Here is a 15419-nt window from a genome sequence, read left to right on the forward strand (position 1 = left end):
GCTAGCCCCCGAGGGGGCGGGGAGGGGCGGGGAGGGGGGGCGGGGCGCGAGGCGTGGGGCGGGGCTGAGGAGGAAACCAGAGATGGGACCAGTGGTTTCCACTCCCGGGATCAGAAAAGGGACTCGGGTCGGGGAGAAACGAAAAAGGTGGAGGAAGGGCCTGAAGAGACAGAAGGGAGAAGGGCAAGACGACGGATCCCTAAGAAGGGCTGGGGACCGGCTGGGCGTGGGTGAGGACACCCAGAGAGGGGCGGGGCTAGGAGATCTGAGGGAGGATTGGTGTGGGGGGGCGGGTACCTGCTGGCTGGGGAAGGCGTTGCGTTCCTTGAGCGGTGGAAGACCCGGCACCGCCGCAGTTCCCTGGTGTCTACCCTGTGCCGGCTGGGGCGCGGTGCCGGCGCTACAAACTTGGGAGTGGGGAGGAGGGCAGTGGAGCCTGCACATTTTCCACCCTGGAATCCCCCAAATTCTTTCCTTCAGGCTGCAACTCCAGGCCCCTCCCGAGCCGCCCGTTCTACCAGTCCGGGAGGGGCGGGCAGGGGCCGCCGCGGGGCGTGGGAGAGGAAGGGCCGCGCTCCCGGGGCGGGCAGAGGCGGGCGCTGAGGCCTCGGGGTGGGGACTGGGTGGAGGGCCCGACAACTGGGTTTGTACAGAACGGTCCGGACGCGGGCGAGCAGCGAGGGTGAGACCCCAGCAAAATCCCATTCCCTCCCGTAAACTGCCAGCAACCAGACTGGGAACCTCAACTGACTCCCGGGGACGTCCAAGAAAAAACTTTGGGGATCTGTCGAGAAGGCACTCCGCGGGACCGGACACTTCTCTTCTCCGTCTCACTGTCCGCGGAAAACCTTCCCATCCTTTTACCTCCCTGGTCCCTAGGGCCGTGCAGGCTCGGCCCTCGAGGGCAGGGGTGGATTGGGAAGGTAAAGCTCTTGAGCCCCGTTGCACCTGCGCGGGGTGGGGGTGGGGGGGCAGAGAGAAGGGGTTCAATCCTGAGGGAAGAGGAATTTTTTAAGGAATCCAGTATGTTAGTAAGACCTGGTCCAGTGCTGGGTGGAGGTGGGGGGATGGAAGGGTGAAGGGTTAGAGCTAATTTCTGAACGTCGTTTTTGTGGGGGGCAGTTTCATACAAACTTTAACCTGGAAGAGGGCGCAAATCCACTCTGAGGTCCCAGATGGCCCCTGTCGTGTGCCTGACACTCTCCCAAGTACCTCTTGCTGCCTGGAGCAGGGGCAGTGCTGTTAGGGGAAGTGGCTACTTTTGGCTCTGAATGTGAACAGCTCATCCTGGCTGCTCTCCACAGGAAACTGACCTGAGGGACAGACCAGGAAGGAAGCAAATGGGTGTGGAAGCAGGGATGGGTGGCACAGAATGTCTGAAGGGGGGGGCGGTGCTCAGGGCTGGGAATCAATGCAACTGTTATAGTCCAAACCTTGTTCCCAACTCCACAGCTCCGTCTTCTAGAGGCCTGGGATTTGGTCAGGCCTTCCTGTGCCCAGCTGCTGTCAGAATCCATCTGGGATCTCAAAGACAACCTCTCCCTAGGACATCCCTCAGCTTCCTAGTGTGACCTTAGGCAAGTTAACCTCTGTTTGTTTCAACCATCAAATGGGATAACAGAAACTATCTGATAGGATTATTTTGAGGATGCATTATATTGTGCAAAATGCTAGTATAGTCCCTTGCACAGAGTAAAACTTTACAGAAAAATTTGCTCTGGTTCTTTTTCTTCCTGAGGTGCTGTATACACCTTCCCTGAGCCCCAGCCTCATTCTGCTGGGTGTCATCTCTGTCTTACCCACTGGACTCCTTGAGGACAGGGCCCATCCCTTTTGTACTTCAGTAGTCCCCCTCACCCCCAAGATACTGTGTTCTTGCTAGGGCCGGCCCCAAGAAGGGCTTAAGAGAGGTATTTGGAATTATCCAGTGGAATTGGAAATTGCTGCTATAGGTAGAAGCCAGATGCACAAGAGTTTCCTCTGTCCTCAGGCTTAGAGACTAGGTGAGGAACTGAGACAGGCACAGGGCACAAAGAGAAACATTAGTACTAAATCTCAGGGTGCAGACTGTATTTCCTTCTGAAGCTCAGAAAAGGGAGAGCTGGTATGGCTGGAGGGGCTGAAAAGGGCTTCCTGGTGACGTGGTCCTTTTACCTGGCCTGAGTCTACAGCTGGAGAAGTGGGGTCTGTGTTGGTAGTGTAGAGGACACTGGCTCACTGGGGTGTTCAGTGCACAGTGAGGAAAGGTGGAGTTAAGGTTGGGGACACGGGGAAGGGTCCAGTCTGCCCAGAGGCTTACTAGAAAAGTGGAATGCCCTCTCTTTCCATTGTGGGCCGCCTCTTTACTCCTTTCCAATCTTGGGAAACCCCAGAATTTGAGCTTCAGAAACTCTAGAGCTGAAAGGCGTGGCCTCAAGACCTGGCTCAGTCACTTGGTACCTGTGTGACTCAGGCATTTATGCTCCCTGAGTCTCAGTGTAGCCATCTGTAAAATGGGGACAGAATACCACCCATGTCATCTGGTTGCTGGGAGGATGGGAGGAGATAATTCCTGCAGAGCACTTGGCACTGCCTGGCACATTGTTAAGGGGCCAATAAATCGAAGATGTTCTTGTCTTCTGGGCAGACTTTGTCACCGATGTCAGTTCTGAACTCTGACTGGCCCCACCAAGGGGAGAGCCTCAGCCCTCAGGAGCCAGGTCCACCAGCCAACTCAGACAGTGACCTAAGACACTTGCTGGAGAAGTACTCTGAGGGGACTTCTGCTCAGGTACTGGGAGCCCTTTCCTTCCCTCTGAGACCAACACGCCCTCTATCCTACAGCCTCCTCCCACTTCCACTGTCTGGAAGGTAGGTAGCTTTTGTGCCCAGACTCCCATGGCCCTTTTCTCTTTGCAGGAATCCCTGTCTCTACAGCCCCCTCCACATGGGGTGTGGGGGTTTAACTTTAAACTTATTCACGTGAAGACACATTACCTCTCCTGGCATGGGGCAGGGGAGGCGTCTGCGTTGTCAAAGCACACTCTAGGCTTTGGCTCCAGTGGAGTAAAGGGAGCTCATTTAAAGCAAAAGAAAGGATACCATTTTGGGGAATGGGACCTCCCCAGCCTGCCTCAGTCAGACCACAGATGCAGGCGTGGGTCAGCCATCCTTGTCTCGATCTGGAAAGAGGGGGTGCTTGGAAGTCATTCCAGATTGGAGAAGAGGTGGCAGTGAGGTGGGAGGAAAGAAAAGCAAGGCAAACCTAACCACCCCTTTCCTGCATCTCCTCAGAGTCCTGAAGTTCTGAGCTTGGGGCTCCCTGGCCTGGACACCCAAGGGGCCCCCAACTGGCCTGAGCTTCGGATCCTCCTGCAGCAGCTGCCTCCGCAGGACAGTGATGTGGGTCCCCCTCTCTCCAGGTTCCAATCTGTCGCCTCCCTCTCTCTATTTACTGTGGGTCCAGAAGCCAGAGGACATGGATCTAGGGCCTGGGCTGGCTATGCCACTAATTGGGGAAGTCATCTCCCATCCCCAGCCTGAGTTTTCAAGTCTACACAATGGGGGCAATAGCATCTGCTCTGCCCACAATGCTTAGCTGAAGAGCAAATGAGAAAATGGACATGAACCACTTTTGAAACCGATAATGGAATGTACAAATGTAGAGTATGGTAAAGTATTTATTGAGACCCTATGTGTGCCCAGACTAAAGCCTTACACTTCAGTTTGGGGAGCTGGGGGGAAGGGGGCAAGACAGGAGAACATGGAATAAATTAGAAAAACAATGGAAAGTGATAGTGAGTGCCAGCTCATGGCAGGTAAGTCTCTAAATTTGTGGTCACAGGGCTCAGTGCTGTGGGCTGTCAGGATCCGAGTGGTGGCCATTCCTTGGGGGAGGTGAGACTGGGGTAGACTTCCTCCATATCTCTTCCCTCTCTCCCTCTCCTTCTCAGTGCCCTTCTGTGTTATCTCCTGGAGCTTCTACAACCTTCCTTTGACCTAGCAGCTAAGCCTCCTCTCCCCAGTCAAACTCCAGTCTCACCTGCTGGGGCTCTCCCAGTCTCAGTGGTGGCCTGTTTCTGCAGGAGCGCTACTGCCTGGCCCTTGGGGAGGATGAGGTGGCCGAGCTGAGGCTCTTCTGTAACCAGCGGAGGCGGGAGGCCCTGGGACAGGGGGTGGCCTGCAGGGTATCTCCCAAGCTGGCAGAACACACCTGTGAGAAGGTATGTGGTGTTCCCCCTGCTCCATTCCCCTTTGCCTTCACACTTCAGCAGAAGGGGCGAGCTCCAGGGACTCAGGTGGGGTAAAGGGGTTGGGGATTGACAGTTTGGCACACTTGAAAAAGAGGAGCCAAGTTTAGGGGTTCTTGGTGGGCCTGCAGTCAAGGTGGGCTGCCAGGGGTCTAGGGAGAACAGTTGGATTGGGGTTGGGATGGAAGAGCCAGGAGGGAAGCCAGGAGCATGCTGGGGCCTCTGCCCAGCCCAGCACACCCCGACTGGCAGTGCAGGGAGCGGCTGAGGCCCGGGGAGTACGGAGTGTTCGCAGCCCCGGCAGGAGAGCGGCGCGGCTGGCACCCGGCTTGCTTTGCCTGCCAGGCCTGTGGCCAGGCCCTGATAAACCTCATCTACTTCTACCACGACGGGCATCTCTACTGTGGCCGTCATCACGCAGAGCTGCTGCGACCGCGCTGCCCGGCTTGTGACCAGGTACAGCTGGAAGAGTGTTGCTTGGAGGGGGCTGCCCAGGGTCCAACATGGCAGGATATAAGGGGACAACTCTGCCAGTACCGTGGAGTGAAGAACTCATAACCAGCCTGGGACTTTTTGTTCCCTGTTGCTCTGGGGATGGGGACCTGTTGCCTTGTGCCCTCCCCCACTGCAAGCTTTTCTTGGACTGAGAGAATTTCTCCCGAGCAGGGACTGTTGGGCAGATATTGGTTGGTCTCAGTTTGCCGGGTCCCCAGTGCTGTGCCCTATCAGGAGAGGCCCTGCCATAATGTCAGCATAAGAGGCCGGTGGAACCCTAGGTTGGGAGTCCAGGCAACTGGGGTCGCACTTTTTCAGGCTATGCCACCTGCTAGCCGGATCCTAGCTAGGCCAATCAGACCTCCCTGCAGCCGAGAGTGGTTGAGTAGATCAAATGGGATGTCTGTAGACGTGCTTTAGCGTTAACTGGGTGTAAGGCGTGGTTACTGGGTGAATGAATGAGTGAATGAATGAATGAATGAATGAGCTGTTCTCCCCGCCTCTCCCAGCTGATCTTCTCCCAGCGCTGCACTGAGGCAGAGGGACGGCGCTGGCACGAAAATCACTTCTGCTGCCAGGACTGCGCTGGGCCCTTGGGCGGGGGACGTTATGCTTTGCCGGGGGGCGGCCCTTGCTGCCCTAGCTGCTTTGAGAGTCGCTATTCGGATGCCGGCTGGAGCCAGGCCCTTGCACGGGAAGGGAGGCCCTTGCTAGGTAAGGGAGAAGGTGCAGATCAAAGGAGAATGGGGCAGCGGCTTGGGCTGGGCTGAGGAGGGGACTCTCCCGGGCTGGGACCCTCGCCCCGGTCCCACGCCGTCCCGTCCCCCCACCGTACCCCCCAGACCCGAGCCTTGGGGCCCGCAGCTCTCACCGCGCGTCCCTGGTCGGAGCGCTCCAAGGGCCTCCCGAACCCATCCCTCGCCACCGTTGGGTATGCGGCGCGGGACTAGCTCCCGGACTGGGGACGCGGCCGCCCTCTGGTGGGCGGCGGCGGGGAGGGGCGGAGGAGCCCGGGAGAGGTGTCGCAGCCGCGGCGGCGGCGCGCAACGGCTCGGGGGCGGGGCGGGAGGCCGGACCCCAGCTGGAACGGGTTTCTGGGGCCCGCCCCGCTCGGATCCGGGATACGGAGACTCCCGGCTCTGAGATGGGCATTACGGACCCGGCCCGGAACAGGGGAGGCGAGACTCGGTAGAGTTGAAGAGGGAGACTGCGCCCCGCTGGACGTCGCTACCATCTCCCGGGAAGCCCTCCCCGCCGCTGCCTCCCACTCCAGTCCGGGAACCCAGAGGGGGCTGCTTCGATCCAGTCCGGAACAGGAGGGTCGAGCTGGGGACGAGGCGGAGGCACCCAAAGGGCGGGAGCGGGGCCGCCTGGAGACGCCCCTCGATTCCAAGCAGGACGCCCCCTGCCCCACCTGCTCCTCTTCTTCTGACTCGGAACCAGAAGGATTTTTCTTAGGCCAGCGCCTTCCCGGTCCCTGGAAGACCCCCGAAAGCCTCCAGGCTGGGGACAGCGACAACTCCAGGAAGCACTGCACCATCTGCTAGTGGGGAGGGGATATGATGTTAGGTGGGAGAGCGAGATTTTTCTCCTCCTATAGAAATCCTAGACTGAACGCAATCCGGGGCACGCCTGGGAGAGGCGGCCGGATCACAAACTTGGAGTGCTCGCTCTTAAGCCTGCGCAATCTATGACTTCTGACGGAGACGTTCTTGGGGAACCCCACCTCCCAAAGCTTCACATCCCCTGCGGAACTAACCCCTATGCCCACCCCTCCGCCCCCCCAGGCACAGTCCCATCCTCAGCATCTTTCTGAGCCAATGAAGTGATCACTCAGAGACCACGTGTGGCGGTGCCCAGGTTGTCCAGCCCAAGGCCTAGAGGGAGCCGGAGGTGGGACGCCATCCGGCGACAGTAGTGCGGGGTCGCGCTCCCCCTCTCGCTGAGGTCGTGGAGGCGCAGCCCGGGAGTTGTCCTTCTCCCCGAGGAGCTGTCCCTCTCCCCGAGTAGCCAAACCCAGCTGGAGCAGCGGCGCCCCCTGCCGCCAGTCGTCGGCGGAAGTGCAAGGCCGGAAGTTGCGTGCGCCCCCGGCGCCCACACGGTGCGTCGGGAGAGGTCTTGCGGAGCTTGAGCGTGCCGCTATGGCTTCCAGTGGGGTCGGCGTGAGCGCTGCTGGCGCGACAAATGAAGCACCCGAAATCCCGGACAATGTGGGAGATTGGCTCCGGGGCGTCTACCGCTTCGCCACCGACAGGAACGACTTCCGGAGGTAACCGAGACCCCGGGAACTTGTCCCTTTCTGGTCCTCCGAGCCTCCTGCGTATTTCCTCTACTTGCTGTCTTCGCCCAGGCTGGCCCCTCTGCGTTGCCAGCGTCTTGGCTTCTTAGTGGCTCTGGCTGCGCTTTGGAGAGGCCCTTGACTGGTAGAGTTCCTATGCAGCAGAACCGATTTTTTTCACCCTGTCCTGGGGGACTCGGGGAAAAAGAGGCGCCAACACAAACAGACTTTAAAGCCCTGGGCGAGTGCTTAATTGGCCTTTGCATTTGATTCTGCTCTTATTAGAGACAGAAACGAACTCTTAAGTAACCGTGTAGGTCTTGGGCAACCTCACTGTTGTAAAGCCCTGCGGTCCTGCGATTCTAGAATAGTGTTTTTCCTTCGATAGTTTTTTCCAGGTGATGGTCTTTTCCCCCAGTATCTTTCGTTAATTAAAGACAAGTGGTTCAGTGACCACAGGATTAATGAAATGTCCTTTTCCCAGGAACTTGATCCTCAATTTGGGACTTTTTGCTGCAGGCGTTTGGCTGGCCAGGAATTTGAGTGACATTGACCTAATGGCACCTCAGCCTGGGGTGTAGCCAAATAGGTAAGCACTTAACTACTGCTGTGCGTGTCTCGGAGCTTTAGAGGCTGAGAGAACCAATAATTTTTACCATCTATGCACAAAATACAGAAAAGAGACTTGACAAAAGTCCCTTGACTAGCCCTAGTTAAATGTGTTACAGATGTTGCAAGAAATTTTGAGTCTCTTACTAATTTTCTTCTAGTACTTTTTTACATTTCTAATGCCACGTGTTGTCCTGTGGTCTGATTGCAGACACATGGAAGCCCCCCCGTGCTGTATTTGAACCTTCCAAAAACAGAGCCTCCAATCTGTGACTGTCACAAGACTTGCCCTGATGGAAGTTGAAGTTTCATACAGAGGGGCACCTTTCCTGCCCGACTGATTTCCTTTTCTCCGTTGAGCCCGCTCAGAACTCCGTTCTCTGTTCAGCAGTCAGGTTTCAGCCAAAGTGTTGTCCTCTGTTCTGTAAAGTTCTGCACATAGTTCCCAAGTTTCTGCAGGGGGTGATCTTTGTGCTTGTCCTGAGGAATAACCTAATGGTATTTTAACAGATATTTGGAATAAAGACTGCACACAAAGAATCATTTTATTCTTTTAATAAGAAACTTCAGCTTACAAAAACAAGGTGTAAAAAGTCAAGATTTACAAAAATCATAAAAACATGATTTATAGTTCACACTCAAAAGACAGAGACAAGCCCCAGATTGTAACAGAGGTGGTTTGCTTTAAAAGGGGGAAAAAAAAAAAGAAGAACAGAAAACTGTAGCCACTGTACATTGATGTCAACATAAGGTGAAACTTATTTTGGAGGAATTTCCACTTTTTTGAGCAGAACCAGGGGAAGAAGCCATTTGGTGTTGCATAGCATTTTAGTGCACCAGGTGGGTTTTCCAGGCACCAGAGGGCATTGTTGCTGTCATCAGTGGGATTTGTTGATGGAAAGAGGGCAGTGATGTGCAGTGGAAGCAAAGTGTAAGCAAGCCTGGGCAGTGGGCATGGAAGTGTCACTGCCTGAGGAAGCTGCTTTCTTCACAAGGAAATAGAGGTTTTCTTACCCTAAATTTACGATAGTGTCACTGTCCAAGAGTTGGGAGTTCTTTGGAAATGGAACGTATGGAAAAGACTCATGTAGGCTCAGGTAGATGTGGAGATGGTAGGCAATTTTATTCCCAGTTAATTTATTCTAAGCATTTAAAAATTTTTGTTTTAAAATTTATTTAATCTCTCTGCACCTAACATGGGGCTCAAACTCATGACCTGGGTATCAAGAGTAGCATGCTTTTCTGACTGAGTCAGCCAGGCACCCCATCTACTAGTCATTTTTTAAAATCCTGCTTTTCCATGCCAAGTCTCCTTTGGAACTGGTATGGAATTAAAGGACATAAATTGGAAAAGAGGGGGATCAGTATGAATACACCACAGTGGCCTAATTATTAGAACTGACAGATGTCTTACCGATCTGTTCACAAAAGGTAAATAGGACAAAACAGTCCTTTTTGACCCTACCTGTGTAAATCTCATTAAGAAATCTGTTTGAGAATGATATTGTGTATGTGTATTGTACAAAGCACCATTCCCTTGCGGTAATCAGGCAGGTCCCATTTGATTAGTGTGAATCAGGAGGAGTGTGAATGTGTGTGAATTCAGGCCTGCAGACAGCTTACCATAAAGCCAAGACCCTCTAAGAATCTGTCTACACTGGGACCACAGATAGTTTGACAGGTGTAATAGCCATCTTATTGGATGTTAAGATGAGGGTCACATACATGAGATCAAGGCTTAGATTGAAGCCATCACCTCCCAAATGGTGACCAGGAAGGAAACTTTAAAGCCATAGCATAGATTCTAAGCCCCTTCAGATCTGCATCAGACCACTGCTAAAACAAGAAATACTGGCACCTCCTGTTCTTCATAGAAACAGATCCTTAAAGTCTGCAACCTGATCTACTCCTAACTGTCAGCAGTTCTACTTTATAAAGTTTTTTAAAAGTTGAAAATAAAATGCAGCAAAAATTAAGACATGGCAGCTTCCAAAGCACAAGTCATATTTCACCCAAAATTTTGTTTTAACTTCAAGTAATAGTATTTACTGTTAGTTGGTTTATAAAGCCATAATACTGGCAAGGTAAAGTTTCATTTAAACTGGCTTAATTCCTCAAAGTGTTAAGAATTTAGCAAGTAAAGCTATCAAATCTACAATCTCCCCAAATTTCAACGAATAGTCATTAATTCTGTAGATTAAAATGCTGGCTTTCACCATTCCAACACAACATCCTCCCCGAGCGAAGTCAATTTCACATCTGTCACATGGTTTTCAGCCCTGGCTGGTTAACACAGTACTACAGAAATCTCTTACACTACCTGGTTAGATTTTAAGTGGAAACATGCCAGTAGAAGAATGGAAAGAGTCCACAAAAATGACCATTTGCCCCAGTGCTAGAATAGCTATGGTGTATTTAGAACAATGTGGGTTGAAGATTAAACACTGGTTAAAGTCAGAGTCCTAGACCAAGAGAATGGTTAAGCGTGAAAGATCTAAACTAAACTCACAGTCGTATTTAGAAGATGCTTTCAGCTTTAGTGCTGATTTCAAAAAGAATCTGAACCGCCAAGGAGATGTATACTTACCCAGTAAAAAAACTAAGTTGCCATGGGAGATTCTGCTCCAAAAGTACAACCTCCTCACCTAATTAGGCCAGGAATTAGGCTGAAGGAACCAATTATCAAATGTGCTTTGAGCAGTGAGCTTTTTAAACACCCTTTGGTGAAGTCTCGTGAGCTCAGTGGAAACCTTAAGGTCAGTGTGAAAGAACAGACTGTAAACAGCCTTGCAGGTGAGTGGACTGGGTCTTCTCCCCTTCCACAGCCACTCAGCACCATCCCAGTCGCGCCTGCCAGGGAAAAGGGCTGGGGGGCCAGGACAGGTTCTTTGAGCCTTCTCTTTTGCATATTACACAGTGCACTGGCTTGCTATACAATCTAAAGGTTCACATATAGGGGATTGTGTCCTACACTGCTTCCTGAAATTTTGTGCAAAAGAACCTCAGAACTAATTAATGAAGGCAATACTTCAGGAGGAACCATTTTTGTTCAACCTCTACTATAAGTTGCCCAGCATTAGGAAAAAAAGGCCCTTTCTGAACATTTTGTGCTCTCCCAACCAGCTGGAAAAGCAACCCTTCCACTCATAAGATATAACCCGATAGGGTATAGTATATGTTTGAGAAGAGTTAGCACTCCCAGCCTACCCGAAAAGGACCGAATTAATGTTTGGAACATAAAAGAGGTGGTGAGAAAGAACAGGGTACATAGTCTGCCTTGAAAAGCAGCCATTTGATGAATAATCACAAATCCAAAGATTTTGGACATTACAGTAAAATTTCAGAACTTGCTGGTAAGAAGAATTATCTTTCACACACATGAGATGAAATGCTTTTAAAAATTCTGATCCCAAATGTCTTTTACACTGTACAGACCCATTTGCCACCCGAAATGACAAGGCGACATCCTTCCCTTAATCTTTTCAATCCCATGCAAACCATAACGGTACAAGGCACCAAATGTTATGAATTGTATAAAATTAGTTCACAAAGCTTTATCAATAAGTAAAACAAACTCCATCTCCCCCTCCCTGCCTGCCCACCCACATCCCACCCCCCCACACCCAACCAAGTTTTCATTCTGTACTACTGTCGACCTCTCTCAGGCTTATGCAGGGGCCTGACAAGGGCCATCCATGCCCCACTGCCAGCCAATCCATTTTATTAGTTCTTGCACTTGGATGAAGCTATAAGCATAGCCAGAGTAGGGAACTCATACAATCATTGACTCTAGAAGCCTTGCCATTAAAAACAAAAATAAACTCTTCTATTGAGTCCATAGGACACATTAATCCTCCTACAGTTTTCTAATTTTATTCATGACATTTTAAGAGACATCTGGAAATTCTTTTCAGCGTGGCACTGCTCCCCTCAGCCTGAGAGGGGACTGGATCAAAACTGGCAAGAGCTCTACCCACCATTTAATAAGAGCTTCAGTTCCTGGCTGTTGAGGGCATTCCTAATTTTTTTTTCTTTTTTTTTTTTAAACACTAGCATGGATGCTCACCTTAGAGGCAACCACAAGTATGAGGGTCAAACTAGATTGAGGTAAAAAATCCTTTTTGAGGGCCAGGGTGCATTCATCTTGGCTGGCTACAGCAGAAAGTAAACACACCAGCCAACTACAAAGGGTTCCTGGAACAGGACTCCAACTAGTCTGGGAGAAGCAGGCCCCATAGGTTCAGTTAGGAGATCTCGGGTTTGATTTGGCAGCATCTAGTCAACGTCTACCTGGTTCTTATCTTCTTCTCTTTAGAATGTTTCAGTTTAAAGTGAGATGCAACTAAGAAATCCATCTACTTCCAATATGTAAATAAATTAAAGGCAAAGGGACATTTCCCTCACAACAGCCATTGGCTTATGCAGCAGGGAACTCTTTAATAAAAGTTTCCATAAATACTAACTTCTCAACAGCGTCTAGTGCTGCTGCCTCTGGGTACCTGAGGTGTCTGTGACTGCAGGGGCACCTTCGAGAGTACGCAGCTCAGTGAGGACTCTGGTAGTGGTTTCTATTCCAACTCATTTTAAACAATTTTATGAACTTGTTAACGGGTGCTCAGCTAAGTCAAGCATTTCTTTCACAAAGTTCTTAAGTCTGCTTAATAATTCTTATAAATATTTGGTATAAAACTATTTTTAAAAATTAAATTTGAAGATCTTTTAATTTTCCATTAGATTTCCATTTTTCATAAGTTTCCCCCGGAAACACCCTGAGGGATGAAGTAGATGCTCTATTAGTTCTTTTCCATTTGTAAGTTCTCTTTTTCTAGAATAACAAATACAGCATTCAAAGGAAGATGAGGCACAATTTATATTTTCCTTTTCACTCTCCTTGCAGTTTTTTGCTTGTTTTGTTTTGAGTTAATGGGCTTTTTCATTGCCACGAAAAGTCATCACCAAGACTGCCAACTTAAAAATGTGGATCTAGAGAGTATAGCTTTGCATCAGAGCCTCTGGCAGCATGGGCAGCTGTGACACTTTAAAACAGTGTCCAGGAGGGTGAGCCCGGGCCAAGCTTGTACAAAGAAGCCTGCAGTAGACAATATAAACCAAATAGCATAAAAAATGCCATACGCTATCGCTTCCAAATAAAAGCTAAATATTACAGAAACCTCACAGTGTTGGAAAAAGCAAGTTTAATTTAAAATATAGTCACTCCCCTTTCTTTATCAGGGTGAGCCATTTTCTGTCTGAATTTCCTCCATGTCTCAGTGCTGTCTGACAGGTCCTGTGGGAGAGTCCATCTCAAAAGAGGTCAACAGCAAATGCTACAGATCTGCTCTGGATATGGGGCTCATTAACACCCCTAAGCTACGACCCTCATTCTTACCCCCTCTTTTCCCAACTTCCCACCCGTCCCCAACTCCCTCCACATCTGCTTCCTTCAAGTGACAACTGTACTTCTACCTGAATTGAAACATTAGGTTGATACACTCAGTCAGAAGATGAGCATTCATAGTGACAGGCTGAGGCAGGCTGCAGCAGCCCCACAGTGAGTTCCGGGCTGCATTCACTTTTACTGCAGGACTGAGAAGGGAAATTCAGTGGTGCCTGATGAGAAGGAGGGCTTGGGGGCAATTTCATTCCACTTAGAAACTGACCCGGTATAAAAAGAAGTATGTATTTTACTAGCACTTAAGTAAAAGACAGGGCACTCTTTTTTTCTTTTTTTTACCCCCTCAGATGGACTGAGTGTAGGAGGGTAAAGAAACAGTAAGGATTATCAAATTTTGGAGGAGAATAGGCTGGGGCCAGCAGCAACGAACTGTTCGGACATATGGGGGCAGATTCCCAAGCCCTAGAAAAGCATAAGTTCCCAAACCTTGTGCTGAACAAGAATGTTCCAAGCCCTCCAGGTGCAAGCTAAAAGCCGCAGGCTAAGAAAAGCTATGTGCTGCACCAAGGTGAGAACAGGTGATGGGCATCCAAGGTGAGAACAGGTGATGGGCATTCAGATAAGGCCTGGTCCACCAGCTATCCCTGCCTACCCTCAACTGAATTCTGAGCCAGCCTCAGACAACTGACCTAAAGACCAATTTATACCAAACCATGTGCTTATCCTATACCTGAACCAGGGATATGCTACAGAACTGGGCAGCCAGGGGCGCCCTTCAGCTTGGCATGCAGCTAAGAACATGTCATGGACCAGTTGATTGTTTCCCCATATGAACTGCTCCTTTAGAATGAAGGGATGTTCAGAAGACGAGGAATGATTCAATGACAGCAGCAGCCAGGGAAGGTAGGACACTTGAAAAACCTCCCGTTTTGCATGGGGAAACTTGCTCTATGCATCTCATTCCACTCTCTCACTGCTATTCCCTAAAAAAGGAAGTCTGCAAGTTGTCAGCCCTTGAGGGTTACTTCCTTTGTGAGGACAAATCCTTATTATTCACTTCCTGCCTTGGAACCAATCCCATCCAGCAAGCTGCCAGCCCAGGGCCCCACCTCTCATGCTCTGTCCAGGGCTGTTCACATCAGGAGGGTTCTTCTGGGGTCACAGGGAGGTCCTGGTTAATGGGGGAATCATGTAATGGAAAGAAAACATGGCTGCTCTCCTGGCTGCATATGATCAATTTACCCCCTCTTTCCTCCACCCAGATCCTCTCTTTTCAGAAGCAACTGATGAAAGAATCTTCATAGAAGTTACTCCTTCTGTTTTATCAAAGGAGGGAATTCCCAAATCCATTCAAGAGAAAGTGACTACAGATTTTATGATAGAACATGAGTCACCTAGCACCTTCTGCTGTAGTCCCAGTGAGGCAAACCTAGTACTCTGTTCCTGCACTAAACCTTATTTCCTGTAAGAGGAAAGATATATGAACACCAATAGTTTAAAAGCAGGCCAGTCCTTGAAACGTGCCTCCCATTCAGGGGATGAGCCGTGGTCTGCCCTCATCGTTGTTGCTGGACTGCACCTGAGCTTGGAGTTGGTTTTCTGAAATTCTTGCATTGCCCTGAACTGTTCTTTGAGTGTAAAAAAGGATGTAGGCTTGAGTTTTGCACACTTCCTCGACACTGCATACATTCAGCTTTGAGTCATTGCAGTGGACCCAAAAACCTAGGAAACCAAAGGAAAGAAAGAGAGAAAGTGACTACCCAACTTGTATTTCCAATCAGCAGGCAAAACCAGGAGATGAAGAAAGGGACAGAGGAGTTCAGAACAGAACCAGCCCCTGACTGGTAGTGGGGGCGGGGAAGCGGGGGAGCCGGGAAGATTGGTAAATGAAACCAACAGACTTCCCTGCCACCTCTGGCTTCAACTCCACCCAAGCCCACCGCAATACTACTTACAATCAACTGACTGTAATTTTTGTCCTCATTTTATTCAGGCTTTTTCATTGCCCACTAGGGCCTGCTACAAAGGCAGCCTGAAGACTGGGAGCTAAGAGATGGGAAGAGGAGAGGCAGAGGTGAAATGGACATGGAGGAGTGGTAAAAGGAAATTTAGAAGGAATAAAAAGTTATTTCACCCTGGCCGCCTTAAGGGCAGCAGCGGAGCCCATCCACCTCAGTACACAGTATCTGGGAGGCTGTGCTCTGGGGGGACAAGGACTGAAAGCTCCTTAGGCGGGACCTTGTACCACCATACCTCCTATGGTAAGGACACAGAAGTGCTCAGGAAATGTATTCAGATTTATCATCAGCCAGGGCTGGTGAAATTAATACAGTATCTCCATGAGGTTACGAATAGCATTTCTGCATAACCACGAAGGAAACAGAGGTCTGCAGAAGTATTAATAACAATGAGA

At 50.3% G+C, this 15419-nt stretch overlaps 3 protein-coding genes across 14 annotated transcripts in view; 2 read left to right on the forward strand and 1 right to left on the reverse strand.

The window, feature by feature from the left end:
• The first annotated feature begins 59 nt into the window (after positions 1 to 59).
• PRICKLE4 (prickle planar cell polarity protein 4) lies at positions 60 to 8151 on the forward strand. Of its 5 annotated transcripts, XM_082733050.1 has the most exons (11): positions 69 to 230; positions 726 to 923; positions 1453 to 1577; positions 2627 to 2770; positions 3274 to 3381; positions 4065 to 4202; positions 4482 to 4685; positions 5234 to 5438; positions 5898 to 6993; positions 7522 to 7591; positions 7823 to 8151. In XM_082733050.1, exons 4-9 carry the CDS (start codon positions 2639 to 2641, stop codon positions 6269 to 6271), a joined length of 1161 nt encoding a protein of 386 aa, XP_082589176.1. In that variant the 5' UTR covers positions 69 to 230; positions 726 to 923; positions 1453 to 1577; positions 2627 to 2638; the 3' UTR covers positions 6272 to 6993; positions 7522 to 7591; positions 7823 to 8151. The 5 variants fall into 5 exon arrangements, with proteins under 5 accessions (XP_082589178.1, XP_082589176.1, XP_082589179.1 ...); XM_082733052.1 differs by lacking the exon at positions 726 to 923 and having other exon boundaries at positions 60 to 230; XM_082733049.1 differs by lacking the exon at positions 69 to 230 and having other exon boundaries at positions 592 to 923.
• TOMM6 (translocase of outer mitochondrial membrane 6) lies at positions 6436 to 8151 on the forward strand. The gene is made up of 3 exons (XM_082733098.1): positions 6436 to 6993; positions 7487 to 7591; positions 7823 to 8151. The coding sequence occupies exons 1-2, from the start codon at positions 6866 to 6868 to the stop codon at positions 7581 to 7583; spliced, it is 225 nt and encodes a 74-aa protein (XP_082589224.1). The 5' UTR covers positions 6436 to 6865; the 3' UTR covers positions 7584 to 7591; positions 7823 to 8151.
• The window catches only part of USP49 (ubiquitin specific peptidase 49), an 88137-nt gene continuing 80682 nt past the window's right edge, over positions 7965 to 15419 (reverse strand). For 7 of the 8 annotated variants that reach the window (XM_082733040.1, XM_082733045.1, XM_082733038.1 and 4 more), the window contains one exon: positions 7965 to 14728. In XM_082733040.1, the coding sequence (XP_082589166.1) occupies positions 14538 to 14728 (191 nt within the window). In that variant the 3' untranslated portion in view covers positions 7965 to 14537. The remainder of the gene's footprint in view (positions 14729 to 15419) is intronic. The other variant, XM_082733044.1, reaches the window with a different exon arrangement.

Source organism: Mustela nivalis (assembly GCF_964662115.1).
Source record: "Mustela nivalis genome assembly, chromosome: 5".
NCBI lineage: Eukaryota > Metazoa > Chordata > Mammalia > Carnivora > Mustelidae > Mustela > Mustela nivalis.

What these genes read in the sequence shown, in the direction of transcription:
- TOMM6 (XM_082733098.1), top strand. Translation starts at nt 6,866, where the DNA reads ATGGCTTCCAGTGGGGTCGGCGTGAGCGCTGCTGGCGCGACAAATGAA. An exon ending in GACAGGAACGACTTCCGGAG is followed by an intron (nt 6,994 to 7,486) that starts GTAACCGAGACC and finishes TCCTTTTCCCAG; the next exon opens with GAACTTGATCCTCAATTTGG.
- PRICKLE4 (XM_082733052.1), top strand. Translation starts at nt 2,639, where the DNA reads ATGTCAGTTCTGAACTCTGACTGGCCCCACCAAGGGGAGAGCCTCAGC. An exon ending in CAGAACACACCTGTGAGAAG is followed by an intron (nt 4,203 to 4,481) that starts GTATGTGGTGTT and finishes CCCGACTGGCAG; the next exon opens with TGCAGGGAGCGGCTGAGGCC. An exon ending in GGAAGGGAGGCCCTTGCTAG is followed by an intron (nt 5,439 to 5,897) that starts GTAAGGGAGAAG and finishes GGCCCGGAACAG; the next exon opens with GGGAGGCGAGACTCGGTAGA.